This window comes from Phoxinus phoxinus, assembly GCF_949152265.1.
Source record: "Phoxinus phoxinus genome assembly, chromosome: 15".
In the NCBI taxonomy this organism is placed as follows: domain Eukaryota; kingdom Metazoa; phylum Chordata; class Actinopteri; order Cypriniformes; family Leuciscidae; genus Phoxinus; species Phoxinus phoxinus.
Genome location: NC_136890.1, coordinates 24872142 through 24884761, shown reverse-complemented (window position 1 = coordinate 24884761; position 12620 = coordinate 24872142). Strand labels below are relative to the sequence as shown.

At 37.7% G+C, this 12620-nt stretch overlaps 1 protein-coding gene across 1 annotated transcript; it reads left to right on the top strand.

Annotated features, from left to right (window-relative positions):
- The first annotated feature begins 8945 nt into the window (after window positions 1-8945).
- Window positions 8946-11856, top strand: mpeg1.2 (macrophage expressed 1, tandem duplicate 2). The gene is made up of 2 exons (XM_079636954.1): window positions 8946-9395; window positions 10009-11856. The coding sequence occupies exons 1-2, from the start codon at window positions 8949-8951 to the stop codon at window positions 11707-11709; spliced, it is 2148 nt and encodes a 715-aa protein (XP_079493080.1). The 5' UTR covers window positions 8946-8948; the 3' UTR covers window positions 11710-11856.
- The last annotated feature ends 764 nt before the right edge of the window (window positions 11857-12620 follow it).

The window sequence follows — 12620 nt, the reverse complement described above, 5'->3', positions numbered from 1 at the left end:
ACTGGATTTGGTAAAGTATTGACGCTGAGGACGACAGCAAAAGCTGAGGGTATCGTTTGGGACAGGGCAAGTATTTATGGTTATAGCCCTGACTGGTCAGTCAAAAGTGAATTAGTAGCCTAGCTAACCATACACACTCATATACGTTTAAGGCATACAGTACTTGGGACAGTTAATAAGACACAGAGTTTATAAGCTGTAACTTCCGACTGTTGCAAAAATGCCTGCAGCAGATATGTGAATCAGTAACATAAAATAACAAAACAGTATGATCCGGAGGATGTTAAACACTAAGTTTAGAACTTTTCACAGAATACAGACGTGTACATACGCAGTGAGCTCACTTTATGTAATATTCTGGGTAAAGTATAACTTTAAATCTGTGGAAAGCTTCCATGAGATGCTGTCATTAATGCGGGCAATCATTTTGACTAGCCTTAGGCTGCAAGAAAAGACATTATGTTTAACGTAATACATTTACAATGGAAGACATTTCAGAGGGTTTAAAAGCAGAAATGTCCTGCTTTTTTATATGAGCACTCAAAATAAAATTTTCAGTACAATGGGTTAACAAGGTTCTAGTGGTTGGACTCCTGCTTTAGGTGGATAAATTATAAAATACAGATAAAATACCTATTTATTTTTTGGTTGACAATTAGTTAAAATTCTAAATTCTAAAAAATTAAATAAATACTAAATAAAAACTATATCATTTATAGTATGAAAAATGTATATTTATTTTAAGATTTGTCAAAGATTACATTTAACGTGCAGTAGTTATATTATTCATGTTTTTAAAGATTAAATTTAAAGTTATTAGTATGCACATGATATAGCCCAAAAAAGTCTCTAATATTGTCTATTGATATATTGTGCATCCCAAGGTTTTAGTCTCATGTCAACACGTATAAATCTTGTCGCTGTACTTTTTCGTTTATTCCAGTGCAATGCCTTCTGCTTTCATAAAGAAAACTTTTGTTTGTTTTTAAAGAATGAGAGACGAGTTCATAATATTAAATGAGTTAATACTAAGCTTATCTTCTATACAACCCTTAAAATTTTGCAATCCACCCATGAGGGTATGTGCTTCAAGCTTTAAATACGCTCTCTCTCACCTGCTCACATTCAAAAGCAAAGATTAGAGAATAAATCAGCCAATTAAACCAGAATGCCATTGATTTTCTCTTTCATATCCTCAGGCTCCTCATCTATTGTTCAATATTTAAGGGGATTTTATTGTGGACCACAGAATGAGGGACCTGAATCCCCTCGCTTTCAACCTTGTGGATTCCTCTCTCACTCTCTCCCCCTCTGTTCCTCCTCCCTCCTTGTTTCCTTTCTCTGTTGTTCATTCCAACTTCTGTCCCCATGGCAGAGCTCAACACCCATCTGAACTGTTTTGAAATCTCTCAGCTTCCAGAGTCTCTCCGTTGGTACATTTTGATCTATACAGTTTGCTGACATAGCCATAGTGCGGTCAGCAGAAGTTTACACAGCTGGCACAATTTTTTGGCTTTTACACTTACACTCCGACACACACTTAAGCAAGTTATATCACCCAAGTTATATTCCTTGTTTTTTCATACTACAGTTTGGTAACACAAGACACGCAAAGGCTTTGTTAAGAACTAGCATTGTTCACACATAAACAGAGGAACATCACGCTTACTGCTCATAAAACATCCATGAACACATATTCAGAAGTGTTTTTCAGTATAGCTGTTTTTATCAGCAAAAAGTGCTGATGAGGGCATCCATGCGGGACATACTGGACTTATAACACTCTTGTAAATCACAGGATTTAGCTCTCTGAGGGTAAAGTTCACTAGGACTAGTAATGAGTAATATAACTGTCAAAAGAATTCCAAGTAAGTGTATATAAAATACCCTAAAAGAGACTTTAAATGTGAAATAATATATCTTAAAATATTTTTTTTGTTTCTACCAAAATATTTAAATGCAAAAATAATTACTTCCAAGAAATACTACAAAAACGAACGGTGTGCTCAAACTACCGCTGTCCTCTACCACCATCAAGTGGACAATAGAGGAATTGCATACACATTACAACAATCAACCACAAGTATTCACCATTGTGCCGATACGGCGATACCCCAGCAGAAAGGTGACCCTTAAGGTCATGGGTAACTAACATCTAAATAGCCTAAGTGTACGCGTTATTATAGTGTAAATGAAAGGGATTCCTACCCGAATATAATAAAAGCTGATTCAGAGTATTTCTAGTATTAGTAGGCCTACATCAGTGTTTTTCACAATATCTTCATTCCACGCAGAGTGCGTCTGTCTCCTCATGGGGGTTTCCTGTTGAGATCATGATATGACCAGCCGAATAGCTTGCTATAGGCTACTCTAATTAAGCAAGGCTAGGCCTACTACTCGTTTAACCCTCCGTGAACACTTTCATTAAATCACTCAATCATGGATGATTGCGAATAGCACCTTTCTACACATTGCTTCGGCAACTGAAAACGTGTTAGGCTACTTCGTTATTATTTTTTAAGTTGACTACACGGAGGCACGGACACCTAACGTTAGCCTATTATCTTGTTAACTTGGCTATGTTAAAACAGGCTGACTCTGAATGTCTTTCAAAGATTTTATGTGATGATCAGTGTTAGCTAAGTTACTCTAAAAAATGACTAACTAGGCCTACTAATTATTAGGCTACATCTTCAACAGTGCGATTAGATGGCCTAAACTCTCTGTACTGCATTAGGCTAGGCTACTTACTATTTTTTAAATCCCATATCAATCTCAACCAGTTCAACAATACGAAAGTTAACTGTAATTAAATTACAGAATAATTAGGAGTAGCCTAATCCCTTACTTTACTTTTTCAATGGAAAGGTAATTAAATTACAGTAATTAATTACTTATGCAGTACAACCAACTCTGGTCATGATCCTTGTGAACTTTTGGAAATTCCATTTAAGCACTCATTGAACTTTGAAAACATGACTTGGTTTCCTGTGCCAACGAGGTGGCTAATTCGTACCAATTCATACAACCTCATTCGTACGAATTTGTATGATTTTTGCTAAATTGTACATATTTTACAAGTTGCCAAATTCGTATAAATTCGTACGAATTACCTATTCTGACCCCGCCCCTAACCATCACGTGGGTTTAGACAAATTGTACGAATTCGTACATATTAGTACTTTAAAGGTACATAGGCTATTGGTATTAAATTGCTACATATTAGTATTTAAATAGGACACAGTATACAGGGGGCAGTAGTGGCCTAATGGTTAGAGTTAGACTGGCAACCCAAAGGTTGTGGGTTCGATTCCTTTGAGGAAGGCACCTAACCCCCAATTGCTCCCCGGGTGCCACAGCAAAAATGGCTGCCCACTGCTCCAGGAGTGTGTCCCCACGGTTTGCAGTGTGTGTGCACTCCTAATGTGTGTTTACTAACTTGGATGGGTTAAATACAGAGGACAAGTGGGGTTACCATACTTGGCCTTCACATGTCTTCACATGCCTTCACATGTCACTAGCTTTTCACCTTTTTAAAGGGCACCGTCCCAGTGACAGCTTTTGTACTAAGAGTGTATTAAAGGGTTACTTCACCCAAAAATACAAATTCTGTCATCATTTACTTACCCTCATATTGCTCCAAACCCGTACGACCTTCGTTCATCTTCAGAACTCAAATGAATATTTTTTTATATTGAATATTTAGGAGCTTTCTGCCCCTCCACTCTGACAGTTCACACAACAACCATTTTGTCGCTTCAAAAAGTTCATAAAGAGATTGTAAAACTGTATGAATTGAGCGATTTAGTCCAAATTTTCTGAAGAAACTCGATCGATTTATATGATGAACAGATTGAATTTAGGCTTTTATTCACATATAAACATTCATCAACACACACATCAGTTGTGGTAAACAAGAACGTGCGAGAACCAATTAGGTTAATTCTCGTGCCTCAAGCAGGATCGGCTTGAGCTTCTGTTTATGAAACTGTTTATGAAAAAGAAATCAAAGTTTATATGTGAATAAAAGCCTAAATTAAATCTGTTCATCATATAAAGTGATCGTGTCTCCTCAGAAAATTTGGACTAAATGCTTGATTCATAAGGATCCATTTTTCAATCTCTTTATGAACTTTTTTGAAGCGACAAAGTGGTAGTTGTGTAGACTGTCAATGAAGGGACAGCAAGATCTCAGATTTCATTAAAAATATCTTATTTTTCCCCTGAAAATGAACAAGAGTCTTACGGGTTTGGAACGACATGAGGGTGAGTAAATTACAATATATTTTTAGGTGAACTAACTCTTTCATTATCATCAGGTGTAGCAGCAGACATATTAATTTGCTAACATTTAAAAAGTGTTTCTGGACAAGTGGTTTTTTTTAGAGCATAAAACAACACATAACAGATATATATTGCACCTACCATGACAAAAACCGTCATGCTGACTTTTTCAGCTGACGACAACACAAAGTAATTCAAGAGATAAAACATATCAGATCTCAGTTGGACAACATGCAGAACTTCGGAGATTCCCAACAAAATAAAACCAAAAGTTAAGCTACTTGAAATCTGGGCAATATTCAACAGTAAAACCTTGAAGTAAAAAAGTTTTTGTTAAATACTTTACTAGCTTACAAGTTTGTAATTTTGGAGTTCAGTTATTTAAGATGACAATGAAGATGAATAGTGAAGGTGTCTAGTTTTTGTAGGCCTACTTATTTATTTATTTTGTCAGTTTTTTTTTAACAAATTAATTAGGCCTTATCAGCCCAGCCTTATGACATAAACCCACATAAGTGATACAGCTGATCTCACTGCTGTAAAAAAAAAAAAAATTAACCAGTGTGGTTTGGTTGGCGGTTTAAAAGGGTCTAGCTGCCTGGTCTTCAACTGTTTTTGTGCAGTCTATACAAAACACATTCTTAAAATTCTTCTAATAAATGCAGACTGTTTCCTTCATTTGGGAATTATTGACCAAGCTTGTACAATAGTGTCTTAGCTTGAATATGAAAACAACATTTCCCAAGACCACACCTCCTTTTCGTAATAGATATAAGAGAAGACAAAAATTCCCGAGGAGATAAGCAGTCAGTGCCCCACAAGGCAAGGCAAGGCAAGGCAAGTTTATTTATATAGCACATTTCATACACAGTGGTAATTCAAAGTGCTTTACATAGAAGAAATAAAAATAAAAATAATTACATAGATAATAAAAGAAATAAGAATAATTAAAACAGTTTAGAAAATAAAATACAGTGCAAACAGTCGGACGAACAGTGGCACAGTGCTCATTCAGTAAATGCAAAGCTAAACAGTGGTAATTCAAAGTGCTTTACATAGAAGAAATTAAAATAATCAAAAGAAATAAGAATAATTAAAACCGTGTCTGAGATGGAAGTGATTGAGCAGGTTTGCGGTGCCACTGGACCTACAATCCAGGGACGTCCTCTGCTGGGGTGGTGTACCACACCAGTATTGCCCCACTGGGCCCCCACAGAGCACGTTTCACTTTTGCTGTTTTAAACAAACAGCGAACCTCTATACTCTCCATAGTATAGCTAATCTTCACTCGCCTCGTCGGAGTGAAGCTCTCCCGTTCCCCTTCAAAATCTCTTCCAATCAGACATCCTTGATAATTAATAATCACCCCTATCTGAGATGGAAGCGATTGAGCAGGTTTGCGGTGCCACTGGACCTAATCCAGGGACGTCCTCTGCTGGGGTGGTGTACCACACCAGTATTGCCCCACTGGGCCCCCACAGAGCACGTTTCACTTTTGCTGTTTTAAACAAACAGCGAACCTCTATACTCTCCATGGTATAGCTAATCTTCACTCGCCTCGTCGGAGTGAAGCTCTCCCGTTCCCCTTCAAAATCTCTTCCAATCAGACAGCTCTAAAAATTAATAAAATCTTCCTGAATCACAGTTTGGAAAATAAAATAAAAAAATAAAATACAGTGCAAACAGTCGGACGTATTTTATATCGACCGGTAGCTATTATAGATCTTTCTTTTAAAAGGATCTTCTTACGACTTACATGCATCAACTTTCTTTTCTCTTTCAATCTTCTTACGACTTGCCATGTATCAACTTTCTATTCTCTTTCAATCTTCTTACCATCTATCAACTTTCTATTCTCTTTTAATCTTCTTACGACTTGCCATGTATCAACTTTCTTTTCTCTTTCAATCTTCTTACCATCTATCAACTTTCTATTCTCTTTCAATCTTCTTACGACTTGCCATCTATCAACTTTCTATTCTCTTTCAATCTTCTTACGACTTGCCATCTATCAACTTCCTTTTCTCTTTCAATCTTCTTACGACTTGCCATCTATCAACTTTCTATTCTCTTTCAATCTTCTTACGACTTGCCATCTATCAACTTCCTTTTCTCTTTCAATCTTCTTACGACTTGCCATCTATCAACTTCCTTTTCTCTTTCAATCTTCTTACGACTTCCCTGTATCAACTTTCTATTCTCTTTCAATCTTCTTACGACTTGCCATCTATCAACTTCCTTTTCTCTTTCAATCTTCTTACGACTTGCCATCTATCAACTTCCTTTTCTCTTTCAATCTTCTTACGACTTCCCTGTATCAACTTTCTATTCTCTTTCAATCTTCTTACGACTTGCCATCTATCAACTTTCTATTCTCTTTCAATCTTCTTACGACTTACCATCTATCAACTTTCTATTCTCTTTCAATCTTCTTACGACTTGCCATCTATCAACTTCCTTTTCTCTTTCAATCTTCTTACGACTTCCCTGTATCAATTTTCTATTCTCTTTCAATCTTCTTTAATTCTTTAATTCTATCAACTTTCTATTCTCTTTCAATCTTCTTACGACTTCCCTGTATCAACTTTCTTTTCTCTTTCATTTACTTGCACATTCTTTTCACTTTCCTTAGCCCAGCATTCACATTCTTAGCTCTTTCTCAGACTAAAACTTTAATATCGAACAGTGGCACAATGCTCATTCAGTAAATGCAAAGCTAAACAGAAGTGTTTTGAGTCTGGATTTGAATGTGGCTACTGTAGGAGCACACCTGATCTCTTCTGGAAGCTGGTTCCAGCTGCGGCTGGCATAATAGCTAAAAGCGGACTCTCCTTGCTTTGAGTGAACCCTTGGTATTTCTAGTTGATGTGATCCTAATGATCTGAGTGATCTGTTGGGTTTATATTCAGTGAGCATATCTGCAATGTATTTAGGACCTAGGCCATTAAATGATTTATATACCAGTAATAATACTTTAAAATCAATCCTAAATGTGACTGGAAGCCAGTGTAAAGACCTGAGGACTGGTGTGATGTGTTCAAATTTTCTGGTTCTGCTCAGGATCCTGGCGGCAGCGTTCTGTACGAGCTGCAACTGTCTTATGGTCTTTTTGGGAAGGCCAGTAAGGAGTCCATTACAATAATCCACCCTGCTGGTGATGAAAGCATGCACAAGTTTCTCTAAGTCCTGACTGGAAACAAAGCATCTAATTCTTGCAATATTTTTCAGATGATAATATGCTGATTTGGTTATTGCTTTGACATGACTACTGAAGCTAAGGTCTGACTCTAGAGACACACCAAGATTCCTGACTTGATTTTTAGTTGTTTGACCTCTAGAGTGGAGGTATGCGTTCACCTTGAGAACTTCATCTTTGTTTCCAAACGCAATGACTTCAGTTTTGTCTTTGTTTAACTGAAGAAAGTTTTGGCACATCCAGCTGTTTACTTCATCAATGCATTGGAATAGGGAGTCAATGGGGCTGTAATCGTTAGGCGATAGGGCTAAGTAGATCTGTGTGTCGTCTGCATAGCTGTGGTAAGAGATTTGGTTCTTTCTCATTATTTGGCTCATTGGAAGCATGTACAGGTTGAATAGGAGTGGCGCAAGAATTGAGCCTTGAGGAACTCCGCATGTCATGGATGTCCACTCAGACTTATGGTCTCCTATACTCACATAATAACCTCTCGTTTCTAAGTATGACCTGAACCATTTTAGGACTATCCCAGAAAGACCCACCCAGTTTTCCAGCCTGTCAAGAAGTATGTTGTGATCAACAGTGTCAAAAGCAGCACTGAGGTCGAGTAGTACCAGCACTGATAATTTGCCTGTATCAGTATTTAAGCGAATATCGTTTATTATCTTTATGAGCGCTGTCTCTGTGCTGTGATGCGATCGGAAACCAGATTGAAAATTGTCAAAGTATCCATTCGAGCTTAAGAATTTGTTCAGCTGATTGAAAACAACTTTTTCAATGATCTTGCCAATGAAAGGAAGATTTGAGATCGGTCTATAATTGCTTAATATAGTCTTATCCATATTACTCTTTTTCAGGAGGGGTTTGACAACTGCAGTTTTCAGGGAGTTTGGAAAACTTCCAGAGAGAAGTGAGGCATTTACCACTTCTAGCAGATCTGCTTCTAAGCTGTTTAACACACTTTTGAAGAAAGATGTGGGAAGAGCGTCAAGGGCGCAGGTTGATGTTTTAAGGTGCTGTACGGTTTCTTCTAAAATTTTGCCATCAATTTCTTTGAAATCAGACATAGTAACTACTTTCTCAGGTTGTGGTCTGATCTGTCTGACCCCAGTGCAACTCAAGGATGTGCTGATCACCTTTCTGATATTATTGATTTTCTCAGAGAAGAAAGAAGCGAACTCACTGCACTTGCTGTCTGAGAGCATTTCACTGGGAATCTGGCTCGGGGGGTTTGTCAGTCTCTCTACAGTAGCAAAAAGAGTGCGTGTGTTGTTTAAGTTGCTGTTAATAATATTTGAGAAGAAAGTCTGTCTAGCTTTGCCTAATTCCATATTGAAAGCATGGATGGTGTCTTTGTAGATGTTATAGTGGACTACAAGTTTTGTCTTCCGCCACATGCGCTCTGCTTTTCTGCATTGTCTTTTCATATTTTGCACTGCTGTTGAGTTTCTCCAAGGTGCACACCACCATGAAGCCATTGGGTCTATATACTTTACTGATGATCTTCGTCGCTGTCTGCGAGTCTAATGCGTTTATTCGTCCTAGTAATGGCCTCCGCGAATGTCGTATAAACTCAACTTTAACAGCACTAGAGGTGCTTCCAGGTGGAGGGTGGGATAACCTGCGCAACATAGACATGGGACGCGTGATGAACATGAGCTATTCCCAGTGCCAGACCACAGAGGATGGACTTTATCTCATCCCAGATGAAGTCTTTGTTATTCCACGGAAAACCAGCGGAGTGGAAACTCACTCTGAGACCATCATGTCATGGATGGAACAGAAAAGCTCCACATCAGGATCCATCAATGCAGACGTTTCCTTCCCTCCTGTACTAAACGGAAAATTCTCTGAAGAAAATACGCGCATGAAAACACACCAAGTGAGAGGCAATTCCGTAACAACACGAGTTCAGGTAGGCTAAGTCAGAAAAGTTTTTAAATAGCCAAAAATAGTTACAGCGTAGCCTACTAACAGTCTTAATTGTTCACTGTCTTTGATTGTTTTATTATGCATCAATTATTAACTTTCATAAAGGATATAAAATGAACACAGAACGCTAAATTGTTATTTGTCAAAGGGAGCGCAATCACGAAGCGTAATCCTACGCAATATGCGTAAGTGAAGTTGACCTTAATCGCAAGCGCTACGCTCGCTTTCAGTTTCATTTCAGTGAAAATCTGGACTGGTCATTATGTTCACGTCATCTGAGGATGTGACTGTTCAAGAATATGTTTTACATTAACTAATATTAATATAAACACAAAATATACATTCACATAATGAGCTTTTTAATTTAAATAGCCTTTATCTGCCTTTCTAATTTCATTTAATATAGGCTACTTTAATGAATAAACTTAATTAACATTGATAATGACTGCTTTCCTTTCAAGATTATATTTTCTCTAAATTAATGAGAAAACAATATGTAGGCTATACCCCAGTCAGTTACTCCTATATATTAAAAATTTTTGAGTAAAAAAGATTTAGATTTGAATTGTTTTGTCTTTTCTTCTATATTTTCTCAGGTACGCAACCATCTCTACACTGTTAATGCATATCCTGACTTTACTCTGGACTCCCGCTTTGCTCAGCAGATAGTGGAAATCGCAGACGCTATTGAGAACAATCAAACGCGTCAAGCAAATTATCTGTCAGAGAAACTCATACTTGATTATGGTACCCATGTTATCACAAGCATCGATGCCGGTGCCACTTTGGTCCAAGAGGACTATATAAAAAGGTCTTATGTCTCTAACAGTGAGTCAGACAAGTCTTCTGTCTCTGCATCAGCAGGCTTGAACTTTTTTAACAAGGTTAACTTCAACTTTGGTAGCAAGGAAACCCAGGAAACCTCTCAAACCCTCACTTACCAGCAAAACATTACATATTCTATAGTTCAGAGCCACGGTGGGGCTTTATTCTACCAAGGCATCACTCTGCAGAAGTGGCAAGAGAGCACGCAAAACAACCTTGTGGCTATTGACCGTTCTGGTATGCCACTGCACTATTTCGTCAATCCAGCCGCATTTCCTGATCTTCCAGCTCCAACTTTACAAAAACTGGCCTTGTCAGTCCAAAAGGCTGCAGAGCGCTACTACAATATAAACACCATTCCAGGATGTGTAGATCAAAATTCCCCAAACTTCAACTTTCAGGCCAATGTAAATGACAAATCCTGTGAAGGTCCAGTCACCAATTTGACCTTTGGTGGAGTTTACCAAAAATGCACTCCGTCTGCGGCAGACGGAAATGTCATCTGTGATGAGCTTGCGCAAAAAAATCCGAATACTGGTGACTATTCTTGCCGCCAACCGTATGCTTCCTCTTTGTTACACTCGGAGACAGTAGAGCAGAGTTACAATAAATACGAGTGCCATAAGCAATGTCATTCATGCTGGTTATTTTTCGATTGTTGTCACAGTGTATGTGGAAATGTTTACTATGTCCGTAGTGCAAAAATTGACACTTACTGGTGTTCCACAAATCAGACAGTCCCTCCATACTCTGGATACCTCTTTGGAGGTCTATTCGGACAATCTTTTCAAAACCCATTGACCAAATCTCATGACTGTCCTCCTAATTACTTTGCACAAGTATTTCTGACTAATGGCATGATGATTTGTTTGAGCAATGACTACGAGGCCGGAACAATATCTTCTGTGCCTTTTGGGGGTTTCTTTAGCTGCCAATCTGGCAACCCTCTTGCAAGGGACGAATACCGTTGTCCACCTCAGTACAGCCAACATCTTGCTGCCATTAGCGATGGCTGTCAGGTATTGTACTGTGTCCAATCAGACGAGTTTACCGGTGGCCAGTTAAAACCTATTCGCCTCCCACCATTCACAAAACCACCTCTGGTCAACATGATGGCGACAAACACCGTAGCTGTGATGACAGAAGGTGATCGGGCCTGGTTAAGGGTAGGAGGAACCAAACAATGGAGACTAGCAAAGCCTGGTGAAGTCAATCAAATGGCCACAATGTTCGATTCGTCATCTACCAGGATGTCAGGAGGTGAAAAGGCTGGTGTTGCCTGTGGTGTAATGACTGTGATCGCTGTTGTGGTGGCAGGAATTGTCCTCTTAATGAAACGAAGAAAGAGGTTTTCTCACTTCAGGTCAAGCAGGGGGTATGAAGAGATCCACAATGATGGTCAAAGTGTTGTAGAGAGTCAGAGAGAGCAACAGAATATAAATGAAGACCCTACTCAAGCTCTGTTACCTTAGTTGTGTTGGAGTACAGATTTGTGAATTATATCAGCTTTTAATCAAATTTCACAATGATTAGCATTTGTTGATATGGAATATATTGATGTGGTGGTATTTGCAACACAGCTTGTGTAAATTATGAGGTATTTTATATTTTTGTACATTATTTTGGTCCAGTTTTTTTAATGAGAATATATGTATAGTTAAATTTGTTCAGTGTGTGTTCAGCATTCTGTGCATTATTTTGTACTTGTGTTGTTTTCATTTTTAAAACTGGTTTTGAGAGCGTTTTGTTATGACTTGACAAGTCATGTGAGTCAGGTCAAGTCAGGTTTTTGTATTTAGCCTGATTTTTGTTATTGGTCTTTTTAATATTTTAATAAACAGTAATGGACATCACTGGTGTTTTTTGTCAATTTCTCTGTTAATGCACAAGGATGACATATATTTTCATATTATCAGAGTGTGAATTTTGGGTGGTCTTAAAGTCAAATTAAAATGTAATTATTTTTTCTGATGGAATAAGAACTGCAATATTCCATGAAAAAAATAAGAATTGACAATTTTGATTTCTTGGTGACTTTAATTGGTTTTGGAGGAAAACTATAGGGCGGTATAGCAACAACACGTATAGCCTGTAATTATTCATCACATCAATATAGACTTACACACCACAAATAAATAATCAAAACAGTGAGACAAAAAGTCATGCCTAGAAATTATTTTTCTGAATCTCCAGACAATAAATAAATAATAATCAATAAATAATCCACTGCATATAAGCAAGCACATTTTACTTTTTTTCAATTAAGACAGATTAAAAATAGGTAAAAAGCTATAGTATTTAGGCCTAGTGTCTGAAGTTTCTTCTAAATAACAGAATAGCACTTTATGATTCAAACCATTCTATTCAACACTTGGTCTTGATG